This window comes from Pezoporus wallicus, unplaced genomic scaffold (assembly GCF_028554395.1).
Source record: "Pezoporus wallicus isolate ANWC-B61680 ecotype Strahan unplaced genomic scaffold, APGP_CSIRO_Pwel_v1 contig_8673, whole genome shotgun sequence".
NCBI lineage: Eukaryota > Metazoa > Chordata > Aves > Psittaciformes > Psittacidae > Pezoporus > Pezoporus wallicus.
The window spans coordinates 2,588,558-2,616,551 of NW_026637196.1; the positions used below are offsets into that span (position 1 = coordinate 2,588,558).

The window sequence follows — 27,994 nt, forward strand, 5'->3', positions numbered from 1 at the left end:
AGGTTGCACATCAGTACCAGAGCAGTTGATGGCATTGGCAGTGACATTCTCCTGGTTAGATTTCAAAGTTAATGCTGCAGGAAGGGGGATAAAGCAGCCGGCCCTTGCCTGTACCATCCTTATGAGCTGCTTGCAGGTGTCACACCAGCATCATTCAGGTCGTGCCGGAAAGGTTTTATTACCTCCACAAAACCGCAAGCTTTATTTCTGTTATAAGGGTTAGAGAAGAGAGCACAGGCCTGCACTCCATGGTAGGCTGTGGGCAACATCCACATTAGCAAATCCCTGCACGAGACGCAGATCGCATCTGCTCCAGCACATAACGGGCACCGGTACGAGCCGTTAACCACCACCACCTCCTGCTGCGCCGCAGCCCTTCCCCAGCGGCCCCCGCACCAGAGCCCTTCACTGCTGGCATAAGCGGCCGCGCTCAGCTGCCCCTTCCCGGCTGCCACCGGCCCCAGACCCCGCCGCGCTGCCATGGCGGGGCCCGGGGTGGGGCGGGGCTGTGGGGCCGGGCCGGGCCCGCCCCCGACGTGGCGACGCGGGCGGGCAGGCGCGGAGCGGAGCCCGCGGGGCGTGAATAAAGGGCGGCGGGCGGGGCCGCGGCGCTCCGGGAAGCGCGGGGCCGGCGGCGGTGCCGGGTGAGCGGGGCTGGTGGCGGAGGGCCCTAGGCCGTCACTGACCACCCGCGCCCGCCATGCCCAGGACGCGGACGGGGATCCTGCGGATGGCGCTGGGCGGCGGTGGCGGAGGCGCCGACCCGCTGCTGCCGGCGGAGGAGGACGCCGAGGGCCTGAGGGCGCCGTTCCTGCTGCGGGCCCTGCGTATCGCCGTGGTGGTGTGCCTGTACTGGTTCACCTCCATCGCCATGGTGTTCCTCAACAAGTACCTGCTGGACAGCCCCTCGCTGCGCCTCGACGCGCCCCTCTTTGTCACCTTCTTCCAGTGCGCCCTCACGGCCGCCCTCTGCTTGGGCCTCAGCCTGGGGGCGGCCTGCGGGCCCCTCTGCCCGGGCCTGCCCACCCTCCGCCTTGACCCCAAGGTGTCCCGCAGCGTGCTGCCCCTCTCCATCGTCTTCATCGGCATGGTCACCTCCAACAACCTCTGCCTCAAGCATGTCGGTGTGGCTTTCTACAACGTGGGGCGCTCCCTCACCACCGTCTTCAATGTGCTGCTCTCCTACCTGCTCCTCAAGCAGACCACCTCCCTCTACGCCCTCCTGGCCTGCGGAGTCATCATAGGTGAGGGGGAGCGGGAGGGGGCTGCACCCACACTGCTATGGCCTCATAGGCTCAGATGGAAGTGGATTGCCTTCCCCTTGGGAAGGCATCCTGCCCTGCATGGCAGCTCCCTGAGGTGGGATAGCTCAGGGCTTGTTCTTTGCACTGCCTCTGGCAACCCAGTTTGCATGTGTGGAACATCTAGGTAACTCATAAAGAAAGGGCATTACTCTTCCTTTGACCATGACTCCCTTTTTCCTTTGAGCACTAAAACCTGTCTGGTCTCCAGTTAATTTTAACTTGCTTTCCCTTCCCCAAAGGCTCCTCCAAAGGCCACAAAACAGCAGGTGCACTTTTCCCTGTTCTCAAGTGCTTGCTTGTTAATTTCTGTAACAATCAGTGGGTGCCACCAGAACAATACAATGGAGCCACCCAGTTCAAACAGGCTGAATGTGTTGTGATAAAGGTTACCCGATCAAGCCAAGCATAAAATACCACCAGAAGATCTGGTTGTGTGGTTAGGGTGTTGGGTGGGGCATGGACTGGCTTAATAGGAACTGCTTCAGAGTGTTTTGTTCCAGGGGCATCGGTAATGCCAAAAGCTGCTTTCCATTGGAGGGTCATTTAGATGCCAAGAATGGTGAAATGTTGGCTTCAGTCCAGGTAGACGTGTTCACTTTGGTACTTAGACAAGCAGATGGACTTGGATGGAAATGAGAGAAGAGAATCTCCTCTTCATAAAAGAGGTTCATCCAAGTGATGCCAGCAATTGACTCCAGCTAGTTTTGTGTTCAGGTATTGCCCAGGACTATGGTGTGTGCCAGCCTTATGGGGTTTCTCCAAGACTTTGACCCCTGGCTCTATCTTTTGCAAGGAGAGCATTGCCTGTATGCCTGTGACAGAACAGCCAAGCATTCTCTGTGGCCTGACACAAAGCCTTTCTTGTCTGTGCATTGAACCCATTTGTAGTTGGGCTTGGTTTAAAGCACTTTAGCTACTTTGCAGGCAACTTCACAGATGGCCTCCAACCCGAAGCAGCTAATGGAAAGGCAGTGCTGTGCTCCTTCAGTAGTTCATCTCCCTTTTTAAGTTTTGCTTATGATCTGGATTGGAAGAGGTCTCCTCTGTCCTGAGGATGCAAAGCCTGTAGCTCCTGTTCTGGAGGTGGTTAAAGAGTGCATTACCCATCAAAGTGTAATATGTTGAAGATACTGCACTCAGTTTCTCCCTTGTGATCTTTTTTTTTTATCGAGCTTCTTAATATTACATCTGTGTGTTTACTATCTTTCCATGTTCTTTTCTGACCTATCTTTTCCTTCCTGTTAACAGCAAAGCCTGTGAGGCCTTTTCTTCTTAAACCTTGAGGATTATTTTTTGCTATGTGTCAGTGTGCTGCCTTTTCAATTAAAACAACTATCTCCTAAAAATTACCGATAGCCTGAGAGTAGCTTTAATTCCTGGCTCTTTGGAATAATAGCTGCTAAATTCATGCTGCCTGCTCAGTGTGGGAATCAGTCCTCTGAGACTGAATGATAGCACAGTAAATTACCCAAAATAAATCATGCTCCCAAAATAAATCTTCCCAGGACACTAGTTATGACACCTTGTGGGTTCGCTTTATAGAAAGGGGAAACACTTAAGCCTGTCTCTGCTTGTGGTTGTGGTTGTTCAGTGTAAGGTAGGTGATGAATTGCTGACTGCGTTTTGAGTCCTTCAGCAGTAGTTCAGGTGGTGCCTGATTATTCATGTTTTTTGGTTGCAGGTGGCTTCTGGCTGGGTGTTGACCAGGAAGGAGCAGAGGGCACTCTGTCATGGACAGGTATATTCTTTGGGATCTTGGCAAGCCTGTGTGTCTCACTAAATGCCATCTACACCAAGAAGGTGCTGCCTGTGGTGGATGGTAGCATCTGGCGCCTGACCTTCTACAACAATGTCAATGCTTGCGTCCTGTTCTTCCCCCTCATGTTGCTACTGGGAGAGTTTCGCACCCTCTACCACTTTGACAAGCTGGGGAGCCCCAGTTTTTGGGGAATGATGATCCTGGGGGGAGTATTTGGCTTTGCCATCGGTTATGTGACTGGACTTCAGATTAAGTTCACGAGCCCACTCACCCACAATGTGTCTGGAACAGCCAAGGCCTGTGCCCAAACAGTGCTGGCTGTAATCTACTTTGAGGAGACAAAGAGCTTCTTGTGGTGGACGAGTAACTTGATGGTTCTGGGGGGCTCCTTTGCCTACACCTGGGTGAAAGGGCTGGAGATGAGAAAGGTACAAGAAGATCCTAACGTCAAAAACGGTGAAAGAAATGAGACTGGTGTGTAGGCAGCTCCTGCACCTCCATTTCTGTGCCCGGAAGGTTACCCTTTGGTGGTCCTTTCCTCCTGGGGAGAAGAAGAGCAAGGAGCAGGAAGAAAAATGACCTGCCAGGTGTACAGGGAACTGTGTCAGGAACCAGAGCCAAAGACCTGACTGGATCAAGTTTTATCCGTGGGATCTCACCCTGTGTCAGAGTTGGCGAGAGCATGTGTTGTAGACAGCAATCTTTTTTTGTGATCGTTTTCTAAAATCAATGTTGCTATTGACCTACTCTGGGCAATTTGCATCTCTGGGGGAGGGTGGGCTTGTAACAGAAGCTCAGATGGGAGCTTTGTGTACTTGGGATTTTAGAATTAACTGAATGAATGCAGTCTGAAGCTATAAAATCCTGAAGCTCCACCTAAGGAAGAGGCAGATAGCCAGGCTGTTGTGGGTAGACTCCAGTAATCTGTTCTGCTGTAAAAGGATTGGCAACAGTCGTTCTTCTTGTTGCCCCATTCAGTGCAAGGGATGGGAAATTCCCTCCCTTCTGGTTCTGTACAAGCCCAAGCAGCAGCAGTGCCTCCAAATCTCCTTTTCAAAGAGTTGGTAGCACATCTTGCTGAGGTGTCTTCTGCATTTCACTCCACCTGGTTTCTTAGTTCAGGAAATCATGCTGAGAATCAGGAATGAAACTTCTCATTCTCTTTGCACCATGTCCCATGAAGGGAGAGCATGCCCTCTTTAGTGGCCTTTCTCAGGGAGGAGCAAGCTTGGACTCTGCCTCTTCCAGTGCCCAGCAAGAGGTGGGGAAAGTCACTATGAAGCACTTGCTTCTGTGGAGTGGGGATCCCAGTTAATGGGGTTCACGGAACTTGTCCTTTTTAATGTGTAGGGGGTAGGTTTGTGTTTGAAAATGCGGTTACTAGGTTTGTTTGGGGGAATTTGTCCGTATCTACTTTGAGTTTCCTCTGGTGTTTGCAGTTTGTCTTCTTTGTTCCTTTTAAACACCCTGCTGTGGCCAGTTCAGTGAATCCTTCAGCTGTAACATCTTCTGCTCAGCTGCATTACTCCCTTTACTTGAAACTTGCTGCCGAACACGTACTTCTGTAGAAATCTCTGCCCTGCATCTGGTCTCGTGCAAATGCCACTTGAGGTTATACTGTGCTGTGATTTCTGATAACGGGTCAGCAGCAACATTCTGTACTGTTGCACCAACTTTTTAAACCCCTTTATATTTAAAGGGTTATTTGGGTATCGATCCTGGGTGGTTGATGTGACTGCTTCGTACTCTATCCGGTGGATCCTATGTGACATGACATACCATACCTTGCATGTGATGTATGACCACTCCTACAGAAGAACACTCCGATTCTGCACAGAATATGTTCTTGTCTAATTCTGGTGGCCTCCTGCTCCAGATTTCTTGACAACAGGTACCATCTCCTTTTCAATGCAGGCTACCATTTGGAGTCATAGACTCACAGAATGTTTGGGGTTAGAAAGGACCTTACATCATGCACTTCCAACCCCCTGCCATGAGCAGGGGTGCCTCACACTAGACCCTGTCACCTAAGACTCTGTCCAGCCTGGCCTTGAACACTGTCCAAGGATGGAGCATTTACCACTTCTATGGGCAACCTGTGCCAGTCCATCACCACCCTCACAGTAAATAAGTTGTTCCTGACATCTAACCTGGGCTTCCCCTGGTTAAAAGTCCTTGATTTATTAGTTTTTTTTAATGGGAGCGGACATTTTCACTGTTGTACCGGCCAAACCTGCCTAATAAAGCCGGGGGTCTCTGGAGCTGATGAGTGCTGGGAGACGCGGTTGAGCTTCTGTCGCCATGGGGAGGGGGACACGCGAGGTGCGGCCGCTGGGGGGCGGCAAAGTCCCTTTACGCCTCTGCTCGTCCCGCCCCTTCCCGCTGATTGGCTGAGTTGGCGTACGCCAGCTCAGCCAATCAGCGCGAAGGGGCGGAGTGGACGCGGGCGGCCGCGGCTGCAGTAGGCAACGGCGATGGCGGCGGCCGAGCTGGGCCCGGCTCCGGCCCGGTGCCGCTCGGTGCATTGGTTCCGCCGCGGGCTGCGGCTGCACGACAACCCGGCGCTGCAGGAAGCGCTGCGGGACGCCGCGTCCCTCCGCTGCATCTACATCCTGGACCCGTGGTTCGCCGCCTCCTCCGCTGTGGGCATCAACCGCTGGCGGTGAGTGGGCTGAGGTGGCTCCGGGCCCTCAGGCCGCCGGTGGGGCCTGAGGGGAACGGGATGTGAGGGGCTGGGTGCGGGCGGGACCGGCGGTGGGGAGGGCTCCCGCGGCTGACGGAGCGCTTTCAGGGGTGTGGGCCGTGTCGGTGAGGCCGCAGCGGGAGCCTCGCCCTGGCCGGTCTGTGTATTGCTGCCCTGTGAGGGTGCTGAGGCGCTGGCACAGGCTGCCCAGAGAAGCTGTGGCTGCCCCATCCCTGGCAGTGTTCAAGGCCAGGCTGGATGGGCTTGGAGCGACCTGGTCTAGTGGAAGGTGTCCCTGCCTGTGGCAAGGGGCTGGAACTGGATGAGCTTTAAGGTCCCTTCCAACACAAACCGTTCTGCAGCCGATGGCAGCTTAGCTTTAGAAAATGCTTTTTCCTGAATTTAAAAGCAAGCGCAAAGGATCCTCAGAGCTGCGTGACAGCCCCACGCCTTCTATCTGCCCTTTGGCTGCTGAGCGCACACAGGCATGTGTGCTCTCCTGCCTTCCTTCAGTCCCTCTTTGGGTTTTTTATGGGACTACACTTTGGCTGCTGCTGGGGAAATGGCCATGAAGCTGTTAGTACTTGAGTCACGTCTGTGCAGAGCAAAACCTCGTGTACCGGGAGCTAGTCGCATTACATAATGCTGTTGTGCCAAATCTCGGCTGTCTAAATGTTTGGAAACCCAATCCAGGAAGGGATTTTCCTCTGTAAGGCTTCCCTGCATACAAACGAAGCAGGATCTCCCCCTGCCCTCTCCTGCCCCAATCAGGGGTAGCGGACAGGACAGCCACCTGGCTCCAAGTGCTCTTTGAAATGTCCCGGTGGCGGGGCATTAGGGAAACTCTAGTTGTAACTGACTGCCTCTGCTGTGCACCACAGTTTTACTCTAAGGAATGAAGTAGTGAGGGTGATTTAAGCATTTCTAGAACCCTCATCAGAGGATGGCTTTAAAACTGTAAATGTGCAGAAATGACCACAGTGTAGATGTTCACATTACAGAAAACTCTGGATTCTCTTACAGCTTAATATGCTGGGAGCATGAAGTGATTTTTGCACAGACCAGACTTTCTAAAGGCAGCAGCAGACAGAGCCTCTCAAGTGCTGCTGCTGTTGGTAACTGCCATCATTTGGAACAACCAAAGCAGTGCCCCCAGAAGATTAATTCCTGATCCATTTAATCCTTGTTTGTTTCCACCAACATTCCATAGGAGGGGAAGTAGATCTTATTTATGTTGTAGTCATGGAACAGGTGAGCAGATGAAGTTTTTAAGAATAAGGTTTTCTTGGAAGTGTGCCTGCTGCAGATGTCAGAAATTAGCACCACTGGCTTTAGGCAAAAACATTGCCAAGTTACTTATATTTACTGGACTGCCACTGGTTCCCATTGAGAGCTTTGGCGTTGTTTCTCTGTTTATTTTTTTTAATGCAGTTCCTTGCATTCAGAGGTCCATGCACCTAAAGCAACAGTTGGTGTTTTACCCAGCTCCCAGAAATGTTGAAATTCCCTTATTATTTATTCATATTTAATGAACCCTTGTTTAATTTTTAGAACACCTTGGAAAGTTGCTATTCCTATTTAATAGATGGAAAGTGGGCTGAGGGTAGGGGTGGTTTGTTTATGTTACCCAGAAGTGGTTCTGAGTCTTCTGTACTGTTACAGTTGGCCCTTCTTTTCATGAGCCCCACATCCTTTTCTCCCTCAGGACGTGGAGAGGGAGCTTGTTCTATCGCAAAGCTTGCATTTTATGTTACGGGCCATGCAGCTGAGGAGAGAGAAAGAATCTACTTTGCAGGGCAGTTGTAGCTTAGCTTCCCTGAGCTGCGTGTGGTCTTAAGGGAGCTGATGCAGATACTCATGTCTTGCAGGTCACGCTGCAGAGTGGGCATGGAATGGGGGGAGGAGGTGGAGGTTGGCAGCTCACAGAGGGTTGTGAGTTTGCCAGCAGTGCCACGTGCTGTCACAGAGACTGAAGTTTTAGAGCTGGTGTCTTTCGCAGTATTAGGCAAAACAAAGTGACCTTATGGTGTAGAACCGGTGACGTGACTGTGAAAGCAATGATTACACATTTGATGTTTTATAGCATAGTGGGAGACACCATTAAATGCAAAAATCACTTAAATGCTTTTTTACAGTTGGGGGGGGGAGGGGGAAGGGAATAGATTGGTATTTTTGCATGCTCTCTCATCTTTATGTCTTCATGGTGGAAGACAAAATGCAGTTCTGTTTGCAGCAATTCTAGGTACAGATAAATCTTGCCTTGGGATATCCTGATGCTCAGTCTTGTGCTACTGATGAGCCAGGAGCATGCATTTTTCTGCTGTGGCATTGTGTATTTGTAGTGAGAACTGTAACACTTGCACAGTTCTTATAGTAATTCATTACTTTTTGGAGCAGTAGTGTACCGACATCTACTTCTTGAGCAAAATCCCTCCCGCCCCAGAACAGAATCAGTGAGAGAAAATACTGTAGGTAATTATATGGTTTATGCTTTTTGCCATCTCATTATGTGGGAAGAGTGGCTGGTGGGAGGTGCTGCCAGCTCTGAGAGAGAACATGGGAAGGGGATTGCAGGAAAAAGGAAATCCTGGAAATCTGCACCTGTACAAGTAGAACATGCACATGAATGGCTGGGAGCTGGCTGATGCTGCAGTCTCATAGCAGTCAGTAGACACCGGGATGAATATGAATTGTTGTTTTCTGTTTCTTGTCCTAACTTCCTGTTTGATTGGTGATACAGATTTGCTGGAGTTCCATGCAAATTTTCCTCTGTTGTCTTTACACTGACTGCTCTTGTTTCTCCTCTGCAGATTTCTGCTCCAGTCTCTGGAAGATCTGGACAACAGTTTAAGGAAACTCAACTCTCGCTTGTTTGTTGTGCGAGGGCAGCCAACAGATGTCTTCCCAAGACTCTTTAAAGTAAGAGAGTAATTTTCTGGAGCATAATGAAGGAAAACTTACGTCCTGGTGCTATCTTTGTTTTCACTCTAATGTTTTGCTAGCTGTTGGAGATCTCCTCAGCTTCTCTTTGTAACTAATTATTAACTATAACACATCTTCACTGTAACAAATCTCTTTAACTACAATTATCTACAACTAGCATAAGGGTCAGGCTTGGGAGCCAGATACGCTCTTGAATTCAGACTTGCAAAGAAATTTAGTAGTAGAGTATAACCTAATACTAGCATGCTTGAGCTTGTCTTTTTGGATGGTGATCTTCATCTTTGTATGTCAGGTCTCACAGGGCTGCACTCCTCTATGTTGAGAGGTTCTTTTGTACTGGGTATTTTCTTCTGCAGCTCTTACTCTGTGAAGACTGCTGTGACAACACACCTTTACAGACAACTGAAAAAATATATTGATCTGTATGTGAGCTACAAATAGGGCTTTGTGTTAAAATTTAAAAATTCAGAAGCTTTTATGTTAGCTGACTTCCTTTTCTTCTTCTGTTCAAGGCGGCAGTCTGGTCAGCACTGCAGCAAAATACAGCTTGGGTCCAGGCTCCCTGCTGATGTAACATTTAGGACAATGGAATATGCAGTGAATTCAGTGGTCATTAATGTATTAGTGGGATACATTTCTGAAGTGTCAGTGCTGCAGATTGTGAGAGACAGGGCTGGCCAGAGCATCTCCTTGAATATTAAGGTTCCTCAAGCAGTATCATTTTTCTCTGTCCTGCTCTAAGACTGAACTTTCCATTGTCTTTGAACCTTTTTGACAGCATCTTTACTAGAGCGACAAAGCTAAAACAGTTCATAAGTGTCTTATGATTTGGGTTTGTCATGTGGACTGTACCTTACATATGGTTGACAGAACTAGTGTCACCAAAACTAGTGTCAGCTGCTATAGACCAGCTGCTGAGAAGGAGACGTAAACTTAAATGTATAACCTCCGACTGTGAATGGTTGTGATGTGTGTTTCTGGGAGGAGGGCAGTACTGGGGAGGGGAATCGGACTGAGCAGGTCAGAAGGGGCGCAGATACTTATTTTGCCTTTGCATCTTAACACATGACACAAACTGTGTGCTGCTTTTAGCGTTTTCAGTGGCTGGGTTGCTTTTTGATCTGCAAATAAGTTCTGGCCAGTAGCAGTTCATGCTCCCCTTATATTAGTTTAAGGTATTCACAGGATAATTAAAACTTTGATGGAGAAAAATTCTCACTTTGGTCAAAGAACAAAAAGTAGTTGGCAGAATCAGAGGTTTGGAGAGATGTTTGTGGAATCCACCAGACTTGCTTTTTGCTGCAGTCTGTCTTCTGGGGCAAGTGAGTTAATGAATACCTTGGATGTGCTGTAACAGAGAAAAGGGGGGTGTGAAGGTGTTATGCTATTATGTGGGAAAAGTATGGCTTTCATGGGGATTCAAGCCTCTTCAGAGCTGCTGCACTGAACAGTGAATTAGCAGCAGCTCATGTCTTGCTGTCAGCTGTTTTGGTGAGGAGAGTTATGTCACGTGTGGTAATGCAACACTTAGACCTATTATAGTTTCTGCTCTTCCTGCCAGTAGCTTCAGCTATGTTGGCAATAGCAGTTGCTGCAAAGGCACTTCTGTATGTGGATACCATGAGAATTGTGCTTGTTACCTCTGTCTTAACTTTTGTAGAGGCTTTTTGTCTCCCTGCCTCTGAAAAAACATCTGTAATTTTACCTCTTCTATCAAACAAAGAGTCATTTGTTCCCTAAAGTTTGCTCACAGTCCCTTTGGTGGGTGTTTCTTTCTCTACAGTTTTGCTTTGCTATAGGCTAGATACTAACAGACAAGTCAGTCATGGTTGTTCTTTTGTATATCTGCAGCAATTTACTGTCATACAGCTTACTGTTTTTTGCATGGTTTGCTGTGCTGCCACACACAGAGTGGTGGGCTTCTCTGAAGTGTGGGAAATACCTGAATTTGAAGTTTTGTATTCTTACCTAAAATCTCTGCTAGCCTTAAATGGCTGGGGCCTTTTTTATTCCGTTCCTTTCTTTCAAGACAGTAATGTGTGTTTCTTCCGAGACCAAAGCCAACTTTTCCAAGCTTTCCAGCTGATACTGTCTTTCTTATAAAAGAAAGAAAAGTCTAAAATGAAGCTGTTAAATCACATAGGAGCAGGGCAGGGCCTGGAAAGTGTCTGTTTGACCCCTGCTCCAAGTTATGGATGGTGTCATGCTCTTAGTTTGAAAAAGGAGTGGAGGACCTCTCTTGAGATGTACATTCAGTACATAACTGGTTCAGTTCTCTGTCCTTCCTAATATTAAGGATTGAATCTGAAAGCTTAGAAAAGAAGGGAATTTGTACAGTTGTCTGCTTCCAAATTCCCTTCCCTGTCTTTGGCATTATTTTTCAGTGGTCTTTAGTGAGCTAATCACATCTGTTCTTTGTGTTTTGTGTCTGGTTCCAAAGTGGAAAAGGCTGTCCTGTATATATAGAGGTAACTTAGACTGTCTCACTTGGAAAATGTGGTTCGGAACTTGGTTTTGTGAGGGGTTTTTTAAGTGTCTCTGTAGATTTCTGGATGTGTTTGACTAAAGTGTTTGCTAAACAGATCTGTGGGCTGCTGCTCCGCTTGATGGATGTCTCAGGAGGGTCGCTGTGGAAACCATTAAACCTCTTCTCATAGGATTCATTTTCTGAGAAAAACTAGGCCATAGTCCTTGAGAGCAAACTGTGCTCTGGAAAAGCCTGAATGCTATTTTGTAAGGCTTGTTCCATGTAATCTGTGAGAGATCTGTTAAAGGCATGAAGATACAGGATAGGTGCATGGCTTGGCTAGGGTAAAATAACCCCACAAAGGCAGAACTTGAATATAAGTCTGAATTACATTATCATACTCTACCGTGATGACCAGAAAGGTTCACTCAGTTGCCATCCTGTGCCCTGTGTTTGCCAGTACCTTTGTTTTTTTGCTGTTTGGGTTGGACATTGGTCCTCTACTATATGACTGCTTTAAAGAGACATTGGAAAAAATTTAGAGTGTACTGGTTTCATTTAATGAAAGTTTCCACATAAAAATATGGGGTTTTGAGTGGAACTTGTTCTCTGAAAGGCCTTCTCTGCAAGTGCTTGAATCTAATAATAGGGTTACTTTTGGACAGCATGTGTAACAAAATAGGTGGTGTTAGGTTTGGGGACTGAGCTGTAACCTAAGAATATTAATAGAGAAGAACTTGAACCTCCTTTAGGTGTTTTACACCTGAGGTAGGAATTTGCATGGCTGATGTGGTGCTTGCTAGAGCTGATAAAATTGTTGACTCTTTGGTTATCTCAACTCCAGATCACTGGTCATCACAGGAACCTTCTCTAAGCTTCCAGACTGTCCAGGAACTCTGAAACCCTCATTTGTAATTGTGCTGGTAACAAAGAGTCTTGTTTGTCAGCTCTGTGCCTTGTGTTTCTTGCAGGAATGGGGAGTCACTCGTCTCACCTTTGAATATGACTCGGAGCCGTTCGGTAAGGAGAGAGATGCAGCTATCATCAAACTGGCCAAGGAGGCTGGCGTGGAGGTGGTGATAGAGAACTCCCACACCCTCTATGACTTGGACAGGTAAAGGGAGAGCAAGGGCAGAGGTGCTGTCTGGGCTAGGCTGGGATTGTCACATCTGTGAAGACCAGTCTTTTCATTATCCATGTTGATCTCTGTCACCCTGTGTGAACCTAGAAGGTGTCAACAGGATTACTCTGCGCACTTGCGCTTTTGATTAGAGCACGTTAAAATGCTGGCAGTGACGTGAATATACAGGATGGTGTTGCCTCAAGCTTATTAAACTCTCTACTTAACAGGCATTTAAGTTGTGTCCTGTTGATGGCTCCCCTTGAGCATGTCCTCACTGTGTGGACTGCTGGTTTTTCCTATCTTTTGTTAAAGATAGTTGAGCTTTTGTCTCAAACAGGTTATGAAAGCAGGGCTTTTAACTGATGGACATGCCAGGACAGCTGGAAGGAATAGAACAAGGTAGACTGGGGCAAATTTACCATATTTTAAAACATGAATGTCTTGTCTTTGTTGTGTATCTGCTGTGGGGGAGCCTTGCCTTTATGTTGAGCTTTATATATTTACTCATATAAAATACAATCTCCATATATCTGTGATCTCCTTAAAGAGTGAACAGTCTTTCAGCTAAGACTAATGTGCGCTTAACTTCAGCCATGTTTCAGTACTGTTCTTACAGGTTGTTTGCCTTTTTTTTGGAGGGGGGGAGGCATATGACTTTTGTCAGTAATGCTGAATATAGGTTTCCTCTTTTAACATCCCAAATTTCCCATGGGAAGGAGCTTTGCAGTTAGCATATGCTGTGTGGAAATGCTTGTCTTTGGAGTGTGGGGGATTCTTCTTGATCCTGTCTCATGAACAGACACTGCTTTCTCATTTTGCCTTGGAAGAGACCTCTTGAATGCTTATTGCATCCTCACCTCTTCAGTGTCAATGCCCCTCACATACTTCCTCATGTCATCTTTGTCTTTTCCACCGTGGTTTATCCTAGTTTACTTAAGTTTTCAGGTGGAATTTCTATTCTAAAAAATCTTCTAAGTTTTGTCACCTTCATACATCTGGGTATTTCTAGAGCTGGAGTGGAGCTAGCATTCAAACTGCAGGAGCAGCATGGATTTTTATAGTCCTGTAATGTTTTCTGTCTTCTCCTAATAGTCACCAGCATTCTTTATCTTTTTTCTGAGTGCTGTTAAAACTAAACTGTTGTCTCAGGGCTTCCTTCCAGAATAGGCGTAGCTATTTGAGATTGCATAGCTGTGCATATGGAGAAACAACATGACCAACAGTGCATTTCATCTGATATTTTTGAGAGCTGGTCATGCAGTGTTCATCTTTAGCTATGCAAGATAGCTTATTGCGTCAGTAAACTTTATCAGCCGCCTCTTTTTTTGTCCCTTCACAGCTATTTTATGAATAATGTTAGGCAGCACAAGCACCTGCTCAGCTCTGTGTAGGGTTTCTCCTTCCATATCTCAAAGAATTTCCTGTCTGCAGGGACCTTTTGCTTTATCCCTTTTATTAGGGTTTCTTTAATAATTTTCAATGAGGGATCTAGTCAGATGGTTTCTGAAAATTCAAGTAGAGGGTATCAACTGAATCTGCCTTGCCCCAAGCTCAAATGTCGCTACCAAATTTTGAGGCACAACTTCTTTTATCAAGGCCAAATTAACCCTCCAGCATATTGCATATACCCATGCATTCAGTGTTTCCATTAGTATTTTCTACCCCTCTGCCTAATGCACATACCAGAATCTGTATTGTGTCATCCCTCTGATGCCTGGAGATGCGTTTTAAATCTGGAGTCATATTTGCTCTTCTTTTTTCCTTGTTGTATTCAGTTTTAAGGCAAGCGTTCCATGCAGCAGCTATTAGCTTAGGTATTTCTTGATGTCCTTTACAGCTCCTGGGTGAATGCTTGCTGCTCCTGGCAATCTGTTGCTGTTCAAGCATAGCTTTGCTTTGTAGCATTTAGAATAGAATCATAGAATCCTTTTTCTCATAGAATTAATTTCTTCCAGTCTGTGACATCTCCTGATAAATTTTCCTTTAAAAGATTGAGTTGTAACCTCCCTGAATATGTCCATAATGAATAGACATGTAAAAATAAATGCAGGTTTTTTTGATGTGCTGTTACAGAGACTGCTTTTTTTTTTTATGACTTGATCTTCTCTTGGCCCTATAAATATCCGGAGTGTCTGGAAAGGGATTTTATTTTTTAACTACTTAGGCTTTTTTTAAACGGTTTCTCACACTTTGCTGTGAGTTGGGAGGTGGAAAGAAGCTGCTTTTGTGGATTTTAATTTAACATACCAAAGCTTGGGGTTTGTCTATCTTTATCTGGCCTTCATTTTTCTGAAGGATTTTTACCTTCTATTATCTTTGCTGATGCTGTTCTCTAATTGTTTTGAATCTTGTGATCTGAAATCTTTTTGTGTGCAATTGTTGAATATTTTTCCCCCTAACATCATCCTCAAACCATCTTTGTGTTGCCTGTCGGCGTTTTACGTCTCAGCTGCTTCTTTTTGCTTAGCAGCCTGCCTCATTTTTATGCATTTCTCGAATTCAAAGTCATTGCTGCTCCTGGAAGGCTGTTTTATTGATGCAAGCTGCAGTCACAGATAGAACAGGCAGGTGATAACTACCATTTTCACTTATACTTTAGCACTGCCAAAGACCAAATCATGAATTGCCTTTCCCTGTGGGTTCTTAACCAGTTGTTCCCTGGTTTTGGGCAGGTGGTGGGGTGTGACAGCTACCCAGCCTGTGCAGAGGCAGTTGAAGTCTCCAGTTAACTCTGACATTTCCTGGTTCTTGGCATCTCGTGAGATTTCCCAGCAGGTGGTAATACAGTTCTAATATTGTATTTCCCCTGGAAGCCTCTTGCAGGGTATATCACCCTCCAATCCTTCTAACTCATGGTTTGTGTTGTCCCTCTGCACACCCTACTTTTTTTTCCTGCATAATTAGTAACCTGGTGCTAGCATCCTTCTTCATCTTTCTTTGATCAAGTTTCCCATAAGATTTTCAGATCTGGTTTTAAACAATTTAGACTCATCTTTCACTTTGACATAAATGATCCCAGCAGTCCTTCTCTTGTCCCCTGCAGTTTATTCCCAGTACCAGCTCCTTTTAAACAAACAGCCTGTTCAGTTAAGTTGTGAATTTGACCAGTTTTACCCAGGAAAGAAAGCAGGAAGATTACAATATGCTCCTTGTTGCACTGCCAGCATGGCTGTGTGATAATCAGAGCATCTTTCCCCTCCACCCGAACAAGAGGGATATAGAAAATCAGCATCAGTGCTGACAAATACTCCTAAGAAAATCTAGGCATTTCCAGTCAAGATTATTGATGTTCAGATTGTAGAAATCAGACAAGAAAAATAATCTCTTGCGTTATCAGTTTACCAAGCTCACAGCCTTTACTTGACAATCATTCTATCTGACAACTTCCATCTGACAGGTTTTTTTGTCTCTTCTCTGAATCTGCCTGTTTTCTCCTCCTTAGGATCTAAATCCTCTGTAGTCTGCTTGCTGACTGTCAGCACTGTGGTTTCTGTAATCCTGGGCAGGCCTCCGTTATTCAGGGGGAGAGGTTTAGGGCAGAAAAGGAACACTGAGAGCTTGTGTGTTTGTAGCAGGCATCAGGAGCAGCTTTTCTTCAAATATTCTAGCCTAAGGCTTAAATGGTAGTTACATACATTTTAATAGGAGTATGTAGTAATTTAAAGAAGTGTGCAGACCTTGGAGGTTCTGCAGTTCATAATTATACTATGCCAAAAAACTGGTTTATTGCCACCTAAGAATGTTAAGTCAAACTTGTGCCTGCCAGATCTTGTTATCCTCATGTGTCTGGCATGGTGATCTGGTGTCAGGTGTTTTTTCCCTGTGCTGATACTTAACCTGTCATCAAGTAATTTCATCTCTCCTCTGCTCATGTATGCGATGCTGTTGAAGTAGAGTTGTTTGTCCTTTACCCAGCGCCTCATGTATAGAATACCTCTTGGATATCTCTCCATCTCCTCTCTGAATCTGTAGAACTACCCCTTTTGTCTTATATACACGTAGCCCTACACGAGTTCTCTGGAGCAAGGATTTAGATCAGAGCAATTGCATAAGCTGTGTGAATTGGTAGTGGGGCGCGTTGTTGAGCAGCCTGCTAGCCGAGTGCTGGCAGCCAGCTCTTCCTCGTGCAGGGAAGCAGGGAGGAGCACGTTCAGTCCCCTGCGAGAACCCAGACCTGTCATTTGCAGTCGAGCTCGGGTGTCAGGGTTTTGAAGCAAGCAGCTTTCCCTAGCCCTATAGCAATTCCACTGAGGCACTGCCATGGAGATGAGAGTTAGAAGCTGGCACCTGTGGGAGTACACATTCAGGCTCCACAAACACTGCTGTCACAGGTAGGACTTTAGGATACCCTGTAATCCAGACTATGTTTGGTCAGATTTTGGTTGCTTGCTTTCTTGAGGTAAAGTGTGACTGATAGTCAGAAAGACCCTCATAACTTCAGGCATCAAGGCACTACCGTCAGATAGTGCTGGGCAGTGTATTGCTAGTCTGGTAGCACAGATGGTTTCATGTATGCTCACCAACGTTAAAAAGGTTAGGTTCTGTATGACAGCGATTCTGGTCTTCTCTGTTCTGCTTCAGGAAAACCAGCCGAATAACTGCCACGTGTAGTCTGTGGGTTGCGCAGGGAGAGACAGATGAAATGGGAGTATTAAATCCCGGGCAAGCACATCCCTTTTTCTGCCATCAGGGAAAGTCGTGTGAGATTGTACTGCCTGAAGTAGAAGGACAGTAGGAGGAAGGAAAGGACTGCTGACCGGGGGCTTCCTTGGACAAATCTTTGTACAGAAGACAGTGTGCTGTGCCCATGCTGTGATTGTCTAGCCTGGCACTGAAACTGTACAGTGCACATCATAGACTGGTATAGAATCACAGACTGGTTTGTGTTGGAAGGACCTTAAAGCTCACCCACTTACAACCCCCTGCCAAGTGCAGGGACAGCCTTGGACCAGGTTGCTCCAAGCCCTGTCCAACCTGGCCTTGAACACTACCAGGGATGGGGCAGCCACAGCTTCTCTGGGCACCCTGTGCCAGCGCCTCAGCACCCTCACAGTGAAGATGACAGTAACCATCCTGATTGCCCTTTTCCTCTGCGTCCTTTTGTCCCGGTGTTTACAACTTATAAGCAGGAAAATGGGATGGAGCTGCAGGAGGTTCACGTTGAGTGCTTGCAGCCGCGCTGCCCGTTCACCGGCTCCTTTTCCTTCCCTCGGCCGCCCGGAGGCGGCGGCCCCATCGGCGCCGGGGCGGGCTGCCGGTACACTCGGGGCGGGCATGTCGCTCCTCCTCGCTACACGTGCGGTGCTGGGAGGCAGGGAGCGCACATGGCGTCTGCCGAGCCACTCGGCTTTAAGCCCGGCCCCTTGCATAAGCTGTTGACTGTGATGGGTGGGGAAGGCTGCTCTGCTGCAGCTCCCGGGTGAGCCGTGGGTTTGGCTGTCTCGGCTTTATGTAATGCTGGCGAGCCCTGTGCTGTCTGCTTTGCTGTTAACTCCTTCCTCTCCCTGCGGAAGACCGTGCTCAAAGGGGCATCTTTCACTTACCTGGCCCAGGGGGCTTCTCAGAGATCTCTTTCCCAGGATAAATGAGACTGCATGGAACTAGGAGGCTGTAGATGCTTAGTGAAATAGAGGAATGGGGATTTATGGCTGTCTTTTCCAGTAGCATGATCTGACACTGGGGAATAGCAAGAGCCAGGTCTGCTCGTGACCTTCGGGTGTGGGGAAGGATTTCTCTAATCACTGGGAGAGAGGAATGACGCAAAGTGGGATTTGTTTCATGAGACAGAGGTGGAAGGAGGGGTCGCTAAAACAGGCTGGGACTTCTCATGTCAGATGGGGGGAAGTAAGGTCAGGATCAAGTTAGGACATCACAAGGTGTCAGGGGAGCAGATGCAGGTCTGGGATTTGCTGGGGGAGAGATAAACGCAGTAGTCAGACAGAGATTTCATACAAGGGTCTGATGAGGAGCTCTGGAAGAAAAATACGAGGCTAAACCTCATTTAGCTGGAGGTGTTTTGGTGGTTTTTTTTCCCATGGAGATGAATTAAAATATGGGGGATTTGTTTTCTCCTGTGTTTTGAGGTTTTTGTTGGTTGGTTTTGGTATCCCTTTGAGGGATGCATTGAGTGGAAGGTAGATCTATAAGGATTTCTGTATCCAGAGTGAAAGTGGGATGGAGTTTGGCTGCCATTTCCTTGTGTATTCTGTGGTATGAAGCTGTAATGCTTATTTTGTCTCCAGAATAATCGAGCTTAATGGCCACAAGCCGCCGCTCACCTACAAGCGTTTCCAGGCCATCATTAGCCGCATGGAGCTCCCGAAGAAGCCAGTGAGCACTGTAATAAGCCAGCAGATGGAGACATGTAAAGTGGACATCCAGGAGAACCATGACGATGTGTATGGGGTCCCATCCCTGGAAGAGCTGGGTATGTGTCAGAAGGCAAGGCAAGGGTTAGCTGCCTGCTGAAACTGGGATCTAGTGGAACTGTTTCTGTGCCTAGGACAGCTCCAGTGTTCTCATCTGACCTGGGCTGCCTGTAGCCATAGAGGCAGCTTAATGAGTGCTGGACCTTATGAAGACAGACTGCTGTCCCTTTAGCATTGCTTTGAAACACTCTGTATCTGTCCTTATGTTCTCTGCTATACTGAGCATGTAACTGCTGTACCAGTGTCTCATGTCCTCTCCAGATGCTTTTCTCCTATTATTGTCTCTGACACGTTGTGTAACAGACCTGAAGATGTAAACTAACTATGTACCAGGCTTAGATAATTTCATTTAGTTATTGCCAGGCAGCACCAATTTGGTTGCTTAGCAAAACAAAGGATTATGACAGAAAATTCTTTCATTCATCCTGCTGTGCCTTATGCTGTATCTTTCTTGGAGGAGGATGAATAGAGATCCAGGGATGAAGAATTCAAGCCTATGTCAGGGAATCTAAATGCAAGGGAAGAAAAGATTAATGCAGAATACTGTCTGCATGTGTGTGACTGGAGGCTCCATACCACCTTTATAGGTATCACCTTGTACCTTAGGGCACAGTTTCAGCAGTCATGTGAAAGCAGGGGCTTCACAACAGGAGTTATCCTAAGGTTGCAGTCCTGGGTAGATCTGCTTCCTTTATTGTCTGGTCTAACATGAGACTGCCTGCAACCTTACATGGCTGTGCTTTCTGCCAGGGGAGGCTCCTCTTTCAGGATAGAGCAGTGCAAGGAAACTGCATTATTGCTTTCCCTTTTCATCAGTTCTTCAGCACTTCCCCAGGCTTCCCTAGCACCAGCGTCCAGCAGAGTAAAAGCCTCACAGGGAGCAGCCAGACTACCTAGTGTGTTGCTGGTGTCCATGGCAAGTATTTTGTAAGGCGGAGCTGTGGATCAGGTGTTCCTTTGCCAGCTGCTCTGCCCTTTGGAGCAGAGCCCTGTGGGTAAGTGCTGATACAGCACAGAGAGTGCTGGCTTGAGCAGGTTCTCTCCTCGACCCGTGTGATTTGCCTGCTATACAAGGAGTACAGCAGCAGGCAAGCCATGTTAGGCAACTGCAGTATGTATTGTCTTGCTGTTATCATTGCTTAATTCCATCTATACGCTACGTCAGGCATGGCTTTGAATCTTACCAAGTTCTTTCTGTCAGGCTTTCCTACAGATGGTCTTGCCCCTGCGGTTTGGCAAGGAGGGGAGACAGAAGCCTTAGCACGGCTGGATAAACACTTGGAAAGAAAGGTAATCCCTGTTATTTAAGTGGTAATTCCTGCAGCCTGTGCCTCCAAATGAAACACGTTGAGCATTGGCCATCACTCGGTTTCCCTGCTCTTCTAGCAATGGTCACAGCATTCACCTCTGGGAGGAATGTTTGGTGTTGTTGGAGCGCTCCTGTGGTCTTGTGGTGTGTGGATCAGGTAGCTCCTGGGCTTCCTCTGACCCAAAGAAGTATATTTGTGTATTAGTTGTGTTGCTGTTTGAAGCACAGAGGGTTTCTTCCTTGTTTCTGCCCCTCAGTTTCCTTTAGAGGACTGCAAACTTGGAAACTCTTGTAAGTTGCTCAGTCACTGCTACACACTATCTTGTTTTGTCTGTAGCTGAGGGATTAGTGCAAGTACCTGCTTATAAAAGTAGGCCTTCCCCTTGTACATCAGCCTGTTAAATGTGTTGTCACACTGGCTGGCATTACTTGAGCCCCTTGGTGAAATACTCACATGTTTTCTATGGGGCACATGTTCTTGATCATAACACACAAGGCAAACAGTTTCAAAGTAATGAAAAGATGACCCAGCTCAATTTTAAGAATTTTGTATCTTTTTAATGTTGGGTGACTTGGAGCAGTTGTAGAAATCAGAGTATGAATTCTTATGCTAAAAGGGGAATAAACTGTCAACATCGTGCTCCACAAAAAGGTCTGAATTTTTAAGGTGTAAAATAAGGTAGAGGTACCTGAACATAAACAGCTGTGTTAGCTTGTATCCCTAGGAGCTCTTAGGGTTATTAGCTCCTGAATACAAAGCAAGCTTAATCCTTTTCTTGGCCAAAGTAACTGGTTTAGATCCTAGAGCAAAGGTCTTGCATGTCTTGGAAAGGTTATAGGGTTTGGGACTACCCACTTGACATCTCTCCCAACAGTGGTTGGAGGAGAATAGAAGAAACTTTGCTGTCAGACCTAAGTGGCCTCAGCACCTGCACAGAGGCCTGCCCTTAGCAATGTCCCCAAAATGTGGAATTTTTTGGCTTATTTCTCCTGACTGTGTCTAGGCATGGGTTGCGAATTACGAAAGACCAAGGATGAATGCCAATTCCTTGCTGGCCAGCCCGACAGGACTCAGTCCCTACCTGCGTTTTGGCTGCTTGTCATGCCGCTTGTTTTACTATCGTCTCTGGGAGCTGTATAAGAAGGTAAGACAACAGGTTCATCTGGAGAGCAGGTTGGATGTGAGCATAGGTAGCATGGTGCTGGTTCCCAGTCTGTGCCAGAACAGCTGCAGAAGCTGCTGTTGCCTCCTTTGTGTTTGATCGTTGGGCTACTGTTGACACTAAAGAGGAGGCACTTGGGTGTGAGGAAAAGGGATTCTCCTGTATACAGTCAAGCAGATCTTAAATCTCCTGGCACCTTGTTCTTCAGTCTGGATTTTTGTGTCATGAGCCAAATAGAGCTTTTTCCTGTTAGTTTTGTGTCATCCAAGTCACTTGTCAGTGTACTGAGCTAAAAGCAGTACTCTTGACTTTACCACCTGGGGTTTCTCGTAAAGGATGATCTGGAATTGAGCTCCTTTATGGCAGTTGCTAGTAACTGACTTTGGAATTACGTATGAATCTGTGAGTGGCTTACAACTTCAATGCATGGGTGGCTTACTTTACAACTTACTAAAGGCAGTCCTCCCCTGCTTGCGAATACCTTGTTCCCTGCTCCACAGGTGAAGCGGAACAGCACACCACCCCTCTCTCTCTATGGACAGCTGCTGTGGAGGGAGTTTTTCTACACAGCAGCCACAAACAACCCAAAGTTTGATCGCATGGAGGGGAACCCCATCTGCATCCAAATCCCCTGGGACAGGAATCCTGAAGCCTTGGCAAAGTGGGCAGAGGGCAAGACAGGCTTCCCTTGGATCGATGCAATCATGACCCAACTGAGGCAGGAAGGTTGGATCCATCATCTGGCCAGGCATGCGGTGGCCTGCTTCCTGACCAGGGGCGACCTCTGGATCAGCTGGGAGTCAGGAGTCAGGGTGAGTCTGGCATTTCCAGAGGCTTGCAGGAGTCCATATGGAAAACAAAGTCTCCCTGGCACTCTCTGCAAGGATGGGTACACAGGTATGGCTTTTGCTTTGTGTGTGGAAGAGGCTTTTGGCCTGCCAACTGCATGACTTCTTTCTGCCTTCTACCATGGGGCTCTGACACTATCAAGAGTCTCCAGTAACCATAACTGAATGTTACGGGGACACACTGGTAAATATGGTCTGGGGTCCTGGGGGCTTTTTAGGTTATTCTTTTAATTTATAAAAGTTCTCTCAATCCATCTCTTTTCTTTGCAAGTTCAGTGTCACTTTATGACTGGACCTTTTTCCTCATGGAAATGGATTGTATAATCCATCACCGTGCCGGTCAGGGAATGCTCCATGACTGTGAAATCTGAGTCTAGAGTCTCTCAAGGAAAGAGGTAAAAGACCCTCCTCTTGGGCCATCTGAAGGGACAGACAGCTTGAACCTATCCAGTGTACACACAGCCCTACACAAAGTGGAGGGAGAGGTGTCTTGTCACAAAGGTGACAAAGGAGCACGTAGCAGAATGTGCATCATAGGGTCATATGCTAAAAGTGCAGTGTCTGCATGGATATAAGTTACTGCTGAAACCTGTTCACCTCTCAGTGGCAGCGTGCTCTGTGACCTTCAGAGCGCTTCTTGCTTTGGTGTTTGTTCTTTGCAGCATCTGCCTGCTTCCCATGATTGGTGCTTTGCACTTGTTATGCCTCCTAGGTTAGGATCAATACCCACGGCTTGCTGCAACACTAGGTAGTGATTTAGTCTCTAGCTGCATGAGAGATAAGGCAGCACTTTATTGGTGTGAGCAGACAGAGCCTCCCTATGTGAGAGCATCATGAAGTGAGATCTATTGACCAGCCATCTGGCTTCAGCCAGCACATAGCCTCTTTGCTGCTGCTCTGGTTCCTAGGGGCTGTGCTCACAGCTCAGCACCCGCCATCTGAACTGGCATCTTGGGTCCCCCTGCCACAAAGTCCTGTGTGGGGAAGCTCTCAGTGCCTTTTCCTCCCCTTGCTGCAGGTATTTGATGAACTGTTGCTGGATGCAGACTTCAGTGTGAATGCAGGCAGCTGGATGTGGCTTTCCTGCAGTGCGTTTTTCCAACAGTTCTTCCACTGCTACTGCCCTGTGGGCTTCGGACGTCGCACAGACCCCAGTGGTGACTACGTTAAGTAAGTGATGTGTCTAGAGCTTCTCTGTTGCTTGATCTCTGAGCCTAAGTTGTTCAGTGATTGACGGATGTATAAGCACTTTGTGTGCATTGTGAATATTGCATTGCTGCACTTTAAGTGATGCTTATGCATCTTTTTACCTGTGTTGCAGGCGGTATCTGCCAAAACTAAAGGGTTTCCCCTCACGCTACATCTACGAACCATGGAATGCCCCAGAGTCTGTGCAGAAGGCAGCCAAGTGCATCATCGGGGTGGATTACCCCAAACCCATGGTGAACCACGCAGAGACCAGTCGACTGAACATTGAGCGCATGAAGCAGATCTACCAGCAGCTGTCACGCTACAGAGGGCTCTGTAAGTACCAATAATTGCAAAAGACTGTTTGTTTAATAGGAAATAAAATGCTAGGAGAGAAGGTAGTGGTTTAAAATAGATACCACTGAGTAGTTTTGAGAGTTGGTGATGGCACAGCACCATCCCTGTGCCACCAATGGTCCATTCTTCACTTTGTGGGGAAAAAAACTAGGCAAAGAATGTTAAATAAATACACTTCTGGATTTATGTCTGTAGCCAGCACTGGGTGAGCACATCTCTGAATTCATCCTGCTTTGGTACATGGATGCGCTGGTTGGTCATCACTAAGATGTCTCCATGTGAAAGGTTTCTCCCACCACCATAGTTAAGTGTTTCTTAACTATTATTTTCTTGTGTTTCTCTAGGTTTACTGGCATCAGTCCCTTCATGTGTGGAAGATCTCAGTGGCCCAGTTACAGACTCAGCCTCAGGGCAGGGTTGCAGCACGAGTACAGGTGAGGTGGAGTTTTGTGCTTCTGAGATGGTTTCATGTTGACTTACAGGCTATGGGCAGGAGGAGGGAGAGATCCTTTTCTAATAAGAAGAGAGTGTGTAGCTAGGAATACCTAGATCTCATTCACCTTCCTTTAGGCTTTTTCAGAAGTCCCAGTGAGCCTTCATTTCTAAAAGGGCTGAAGAACAATTGATTAAAGCGAACCTTTTATTGCCTGTATGGGATCATATGCAGCCACTTCAGGGAGAAGTGCCGATTACTGTAGGGCCAGTCAGGTGTAATGAAGCTGTTCTCCAGCAAAGGAGAATACTTTTGTGTGTGTTCTGGGGGACTTGATTCTGCTTTTAACAAAGGTCTTTCAACAGTTTTCAAGGAGGTTGTAGCAACGTGTCTGTGCTTGTATGCTGCATGTTCTTTCTCCCACCTCTGTGACAGGTTAGGCTAGGGTGTACTCATGAGATTTAAAGGCAGGGGAACTGTTGCAATGACTCTTCTTGTTCTACAGCAGTGAGGCTGTCGCAAGCAGACCAGGCTTCTCCAAAGCGCAAACACGAGGGAGCAGAAGAGCCGTGCACTGAAGAACTGTTCAAACGAGCCAAAGTGACAGGTCTCCCCGCTCCAGAGGTCCCTGGCAAGAGTTTATGACTGTGAGTAGTCCCCAGTGTGGTCTGGCTTAAACTGCCTTGTTTTGGCAGATAGCAAGGCTCAGTCCATTTGCTCCCTGCATTTTAATGAGCAAAATGGACTTGCTTATGGAGGGAGATGGCTGCTGACTGTATATTCTATAGCCCTGCAATTTGGCAGTGGGCTGCCCTCAGGTTGTTTTGCTTTTGCTTGACAAGCTGTTAACTCAGTTGTCCAGCAGAGAGCAGTACCCTATTGCTAGAACAGTCACAGAGCAGTTCTTCGGTTTGCTCTAGTGAGGCTGCTTCTCCTTCCACAGGGTAGGTTTGCAGCCAGGTTTGCCCATGTGGCAAGGGTACAGGCTACAGGAGGAGAGCAACCAGGTCCAGTCATCTTCCTGAAATGCTTCCAGGAGGGAAGGAACTGGTTGCATATTCTGCCAACTTCCCGGGATGAAAAGTGAGTTTGAGGCAAATTCTCTCTTTTGCTTTTTCCTACAGCCAGCAACAAGCACCTTGCAAGTGAAGAGGGAGAGTGCTGAAGAGGTGACCAGAGGAGTAGGGACTGCTGCCATGGAGGGACTGGAACTTGTGATCCGCAACAGAAAATCCGGGGTCTCATATAAATGTGTAATTCCAATAGCTGCCACAAAAAGGCACTGCGTTACTTGTGCTTGGGACTATTTGGCTTTCTGGTCTCCAGAGAGCCAAATATGTCTCCTCAGCCATGTCCGAAATCTGACCACATTTAAGGTGGGGAGAGCCTTCTATCAGCTTGTGCAGTCCCAGGTGTATCTTTCTTTTCTGACAGTGGCTTGATGCATTGATGTAGGGAGCAGCATCTGCGCATCTCAAGTAGTGAACGTCCTTTCTCATCACTAATACTAGGCAGTGAGTGGCGCTGATTAATTCAAATTATAGTAGGAGTTGAGAAGGAAGCTGCTACAGTGTTAAAAATAGAGTACCCATCCTACGAGAGAGCAGGAGAAACTCAGGTTTTCTTTCATTAGTCTAGACTGGCGGAGATGTAAATGCTTTCTGAGTAAATCAAGGTGGTACTCATGGGATGGAAAGAAAATGAAGGACAACTGTAGCACAAGAACAGAGGGAACCAAACTGTCTGTACTCTTGAACAGCACTTAAAACTCTCCCTGCAGAAGAATCTCGCTGCTGCAACATGGGCTGTTGTCTGGAAGGAGCAGCTTCAGAGCACTTTGACATTGGGTGGGAGGGAGTCTGAGAGGAGAAATTCTCGAGAGAATAAGAACATGCCTTGATAGGAGTAAAGTAGTTTCCCAGAAGCTTGCTGGTCCAGATAATAAGGAAGCAACATCTGTGCCCCTGTATTCTAGAGCATTTCCTTCCCTGAGCAAGAGCTCTCTCAGATGGAGCAACCATGGTGTGTAGCCTGTGAGTGCCTCGTACTGATAGGGGATGTGTTACACATCAGCTCCTTGAAGTGAGTCTTCGTCAGTTTTAGTCCCTTATCCATTCTGTGTGTCCATTCTGTTTTCTCTTTCCTGCACTGGCATCTGTGTTTCAGGTTTCTACACAGTATACTCCAGTCCCTCTTGCCCTGCACACTGCTCCTTATGGCCATATGCATTTGTGCTGGTGCTTTGTAGTCAAGCAGGACGATTGTGTAGCTTTCCTGGCTCTTAACCATACACTCCTTGGCCCAGTCCTGTTACATGTCACTTCAAAACAGTGCTGGAAGAGCACCTCTACTTGCCTTCCCATCTGAGAGGGGAAGGGAGGGTAGTACTGCCGAAGAGCCTGTCTTCTGGCTGTTCTAAAGAGGGAGTAGATCAAGTAGCTGGTCTTAGGCAATGGGCTGCTGTTGGCACTGTTTTCATTTGCTGTCCAAAACTTTTCATCCCTGCCTGGAACAGATAACATGGGACTATATGTGAATTGCTCAGTGAACAGCTTGGGGAGCACAGGAGTTATCTCCTACTCCGACTGGGATAATCAAATTCCATTTTGGAGCCCATGTTTGAGCCCAGAGCAATGGGGCTGCAAATAGAAAGTGACTCAAATGTGTCTGGGAAAGCTGAAGTGGTTGAATTGGGTCTGTGAGTTAACTTAGTGAATAGCTGAATAACCTTTCCTTCCCACTCATCTCCCTGGGGCATTGACCCTAGATTCCTTTTTGCAAGGGAATCCATTGAGCAGATTGACCAAGTAAATACTTTCCCTGCTCTTACTTTCTTCTAAACTTCTATTCATAAAGCCTGCCTGGTGGAAAACCCAGTACTCAACAAGTTTTGTCCCTTTCACTCTGACCCAGACCTTACTCCCATTGTCTTGGGGGTAGAAAGTTGTGAAGAAATAGAGACACCCCTTCTGCGGCAGAGAGAAGAAAGGGAGAAGACGTGCACTTTGTACACTTAGGTTACAGAAGTTGTGACTTCTGTCCTTCGCAGAGCCTCATGCTTGGGCAATGGTCTGTAAATATGATTTTTTTTTTAATATATAAATGTCTTTAACCCGCTCTATGCTGTCATCCAAATTATTTCAGTTGGTACGTGGCATGCTTGGGACTGGATCTGGGGGGTAAGAAGGCAAAGGGAGGGGAGGCTGAATCTCTTACGTGATGTCTTAGAAGGCTTTGTAGATCTGGAGGGAATCCCTTTTGCAAGGTTTCTGTCAGCACCTGTGGTGTGGATGGTGTTACCTGAAGAGCTGCAGTTTGGGTAGTAGAACGGGGAAGGACACACAGAAACATAAGACCAGCCAAAGGCAAGGGGAAAGCTTCCTGCAGGAAGCCTGTTAGATAGGCTGGGATTCATCCACTGAGAACTTCCCAGGTGAAAGGATAAAGGTGGGTAGAATTGTGTGACAAATGAGTGGGGGACAAGTGTTCACTGTTTTCAGTAACGTTTAGGACAGGGCATGTGCCATTGCACTACAAGCTGGCAGTTTGAACACGGCTGCACCTTCATTAGTTTTTGCAGTAACTTTTCCTTAGTTGTGGCTGCTGACAGTTGAAGTTGAAAATCATGGGGAGAGAAAAAGCCACCAGGGACCATTAGTGAAGATACCATCTTTGTTTTAGGAAGTAGCAGAGGATTGGTGCAGGCTGTGATGGAGGAAGCGGCATGAAATGGATGCCAGTCTGGGGCTTTCCATTTCCTGGGATAATGGCCTTTTTCTGTGTCTCAGGGCTAGGTGGCAATATCTGACCTGAAGCAGGCAGTGTGAGCTCTGCCTGGGAAGGGGGAGAAGTAGTGAGAGTAGTGGCTTTCAGGACGTTTCCCAGGGTGATGTGGAGGCTCCTTTCAACTGAGGGGGTGAGCACTGGAGCGGGGGAGTGCTGTGAAGCTGTGGGTCGTGACTGGTGTTAACACCAGCCAGCCATTGAGT

The 27,994-nt window shown here is 47.2% G+C and overlaps 2 protein-coding genes across 3 annotated transcripts; both read left to right on the top strand.

Moving 5' to 3' along the window:
• Positions 1–662: 662 nt before the first annotated feature.
• SLC35C1 (solute carrier family 35 member C1) lies at positions 663–3,805 on the top strand. Its single transcript, XM_057404018.1, has 2 exons — positions 663–1,244; positions 2,986–3,805. Exons 1-2 carry the CDS (start codon positions 701–703, stop codon positions 3,543–3,545), a joined length of 1,104 nt encoding a protein of 367 aa, XP_057260001.1. The 5' UTR covers positions 663–700; the 3' UTR covers positions 3,546–3,805.
• A 1,671-nt stretch (positions 3,806–5,476) lies between these two features.
• On the top strand, positions 5,477–27,120 carry CRY2 (cryptochrome circadian regulator 2). Of its 2 annotated transcripts, none has more exons than XM_057404015.1 (12): positions 5,477–5,725; positions 8,557–8,665; positions 12,128–12,270; positions 18,522–18,706; positions 19,909–19,997; positions 21,021–21,161; positions 21,680–21,991; positions 23,046–23,197; positions 23,349–23,551; positions 23,917–24,006; positions 24,511–24,652; positions 25,130–27,120. In XM_057404015.1, the coding sequence occupies exons 1-11, from the start codon at positions 5,538–5,540 to the stop codon at positions 24,648–24,650; spliced, it is 1,752 nt and encodes a 583-aa protein (XP_057259998.1). In that variant the 5' UTR covers positions 5,477–5,537; the 3' UTR covers positions 24,651–24,652; positions 25,130–27,120. The 2 variants fall into 2 exon arrangements, with proteins under 2 accessions (XP_057259998.1, XP_057259999.1); XM_057404016.1 differs by having other exon boundaries at positions 24,514–24,652.
• The last annotated feature ends 874 nt before the right edge of the window (positions 27,121–27,994 follow it).

Excerpts from the sequence above, each read along its gene's own strand:
- SLC35C1 (XM_057404018.1), top strand. The coding sequence starts at position 701 with ATGCCCAGGACGCGGACGGGGATCCTGCGGATGGCGCTGGGCGGCGGT. Across the intron at positions 1,245-2,985 it reads GGCCTGCGGAGTCATCATAG|GTGGCTTCTGGCTGGGTGTT; the intron begins GTGAGGGGGAGC and ends TTTTGGTTGCAG.
- CRY2 (XM_057404015.1), top strand. The coding sequence starts at position 5,538 with ATGGCGGCGGCCGAGCTGGGCCCGGCTCCGGCCCGGTGCCGCTCGGTG. Across the intron at positions 18,707-19,908 it reads CCCATCCCTGGAAGAGCTGG|GCTTTCCTACAGATGGTCTT; the intron begins GTATGTGTCAGA and ends TCTTTCTGTCAG. Across the intron at positions 24,007-24,510 it reads GGGTTGCAGCACGAGTACAG|CAGTGAGGCTGTCGCAAGCA; the intron begins GTGAGGTGGAGT and ends CTTGTTCTACAG.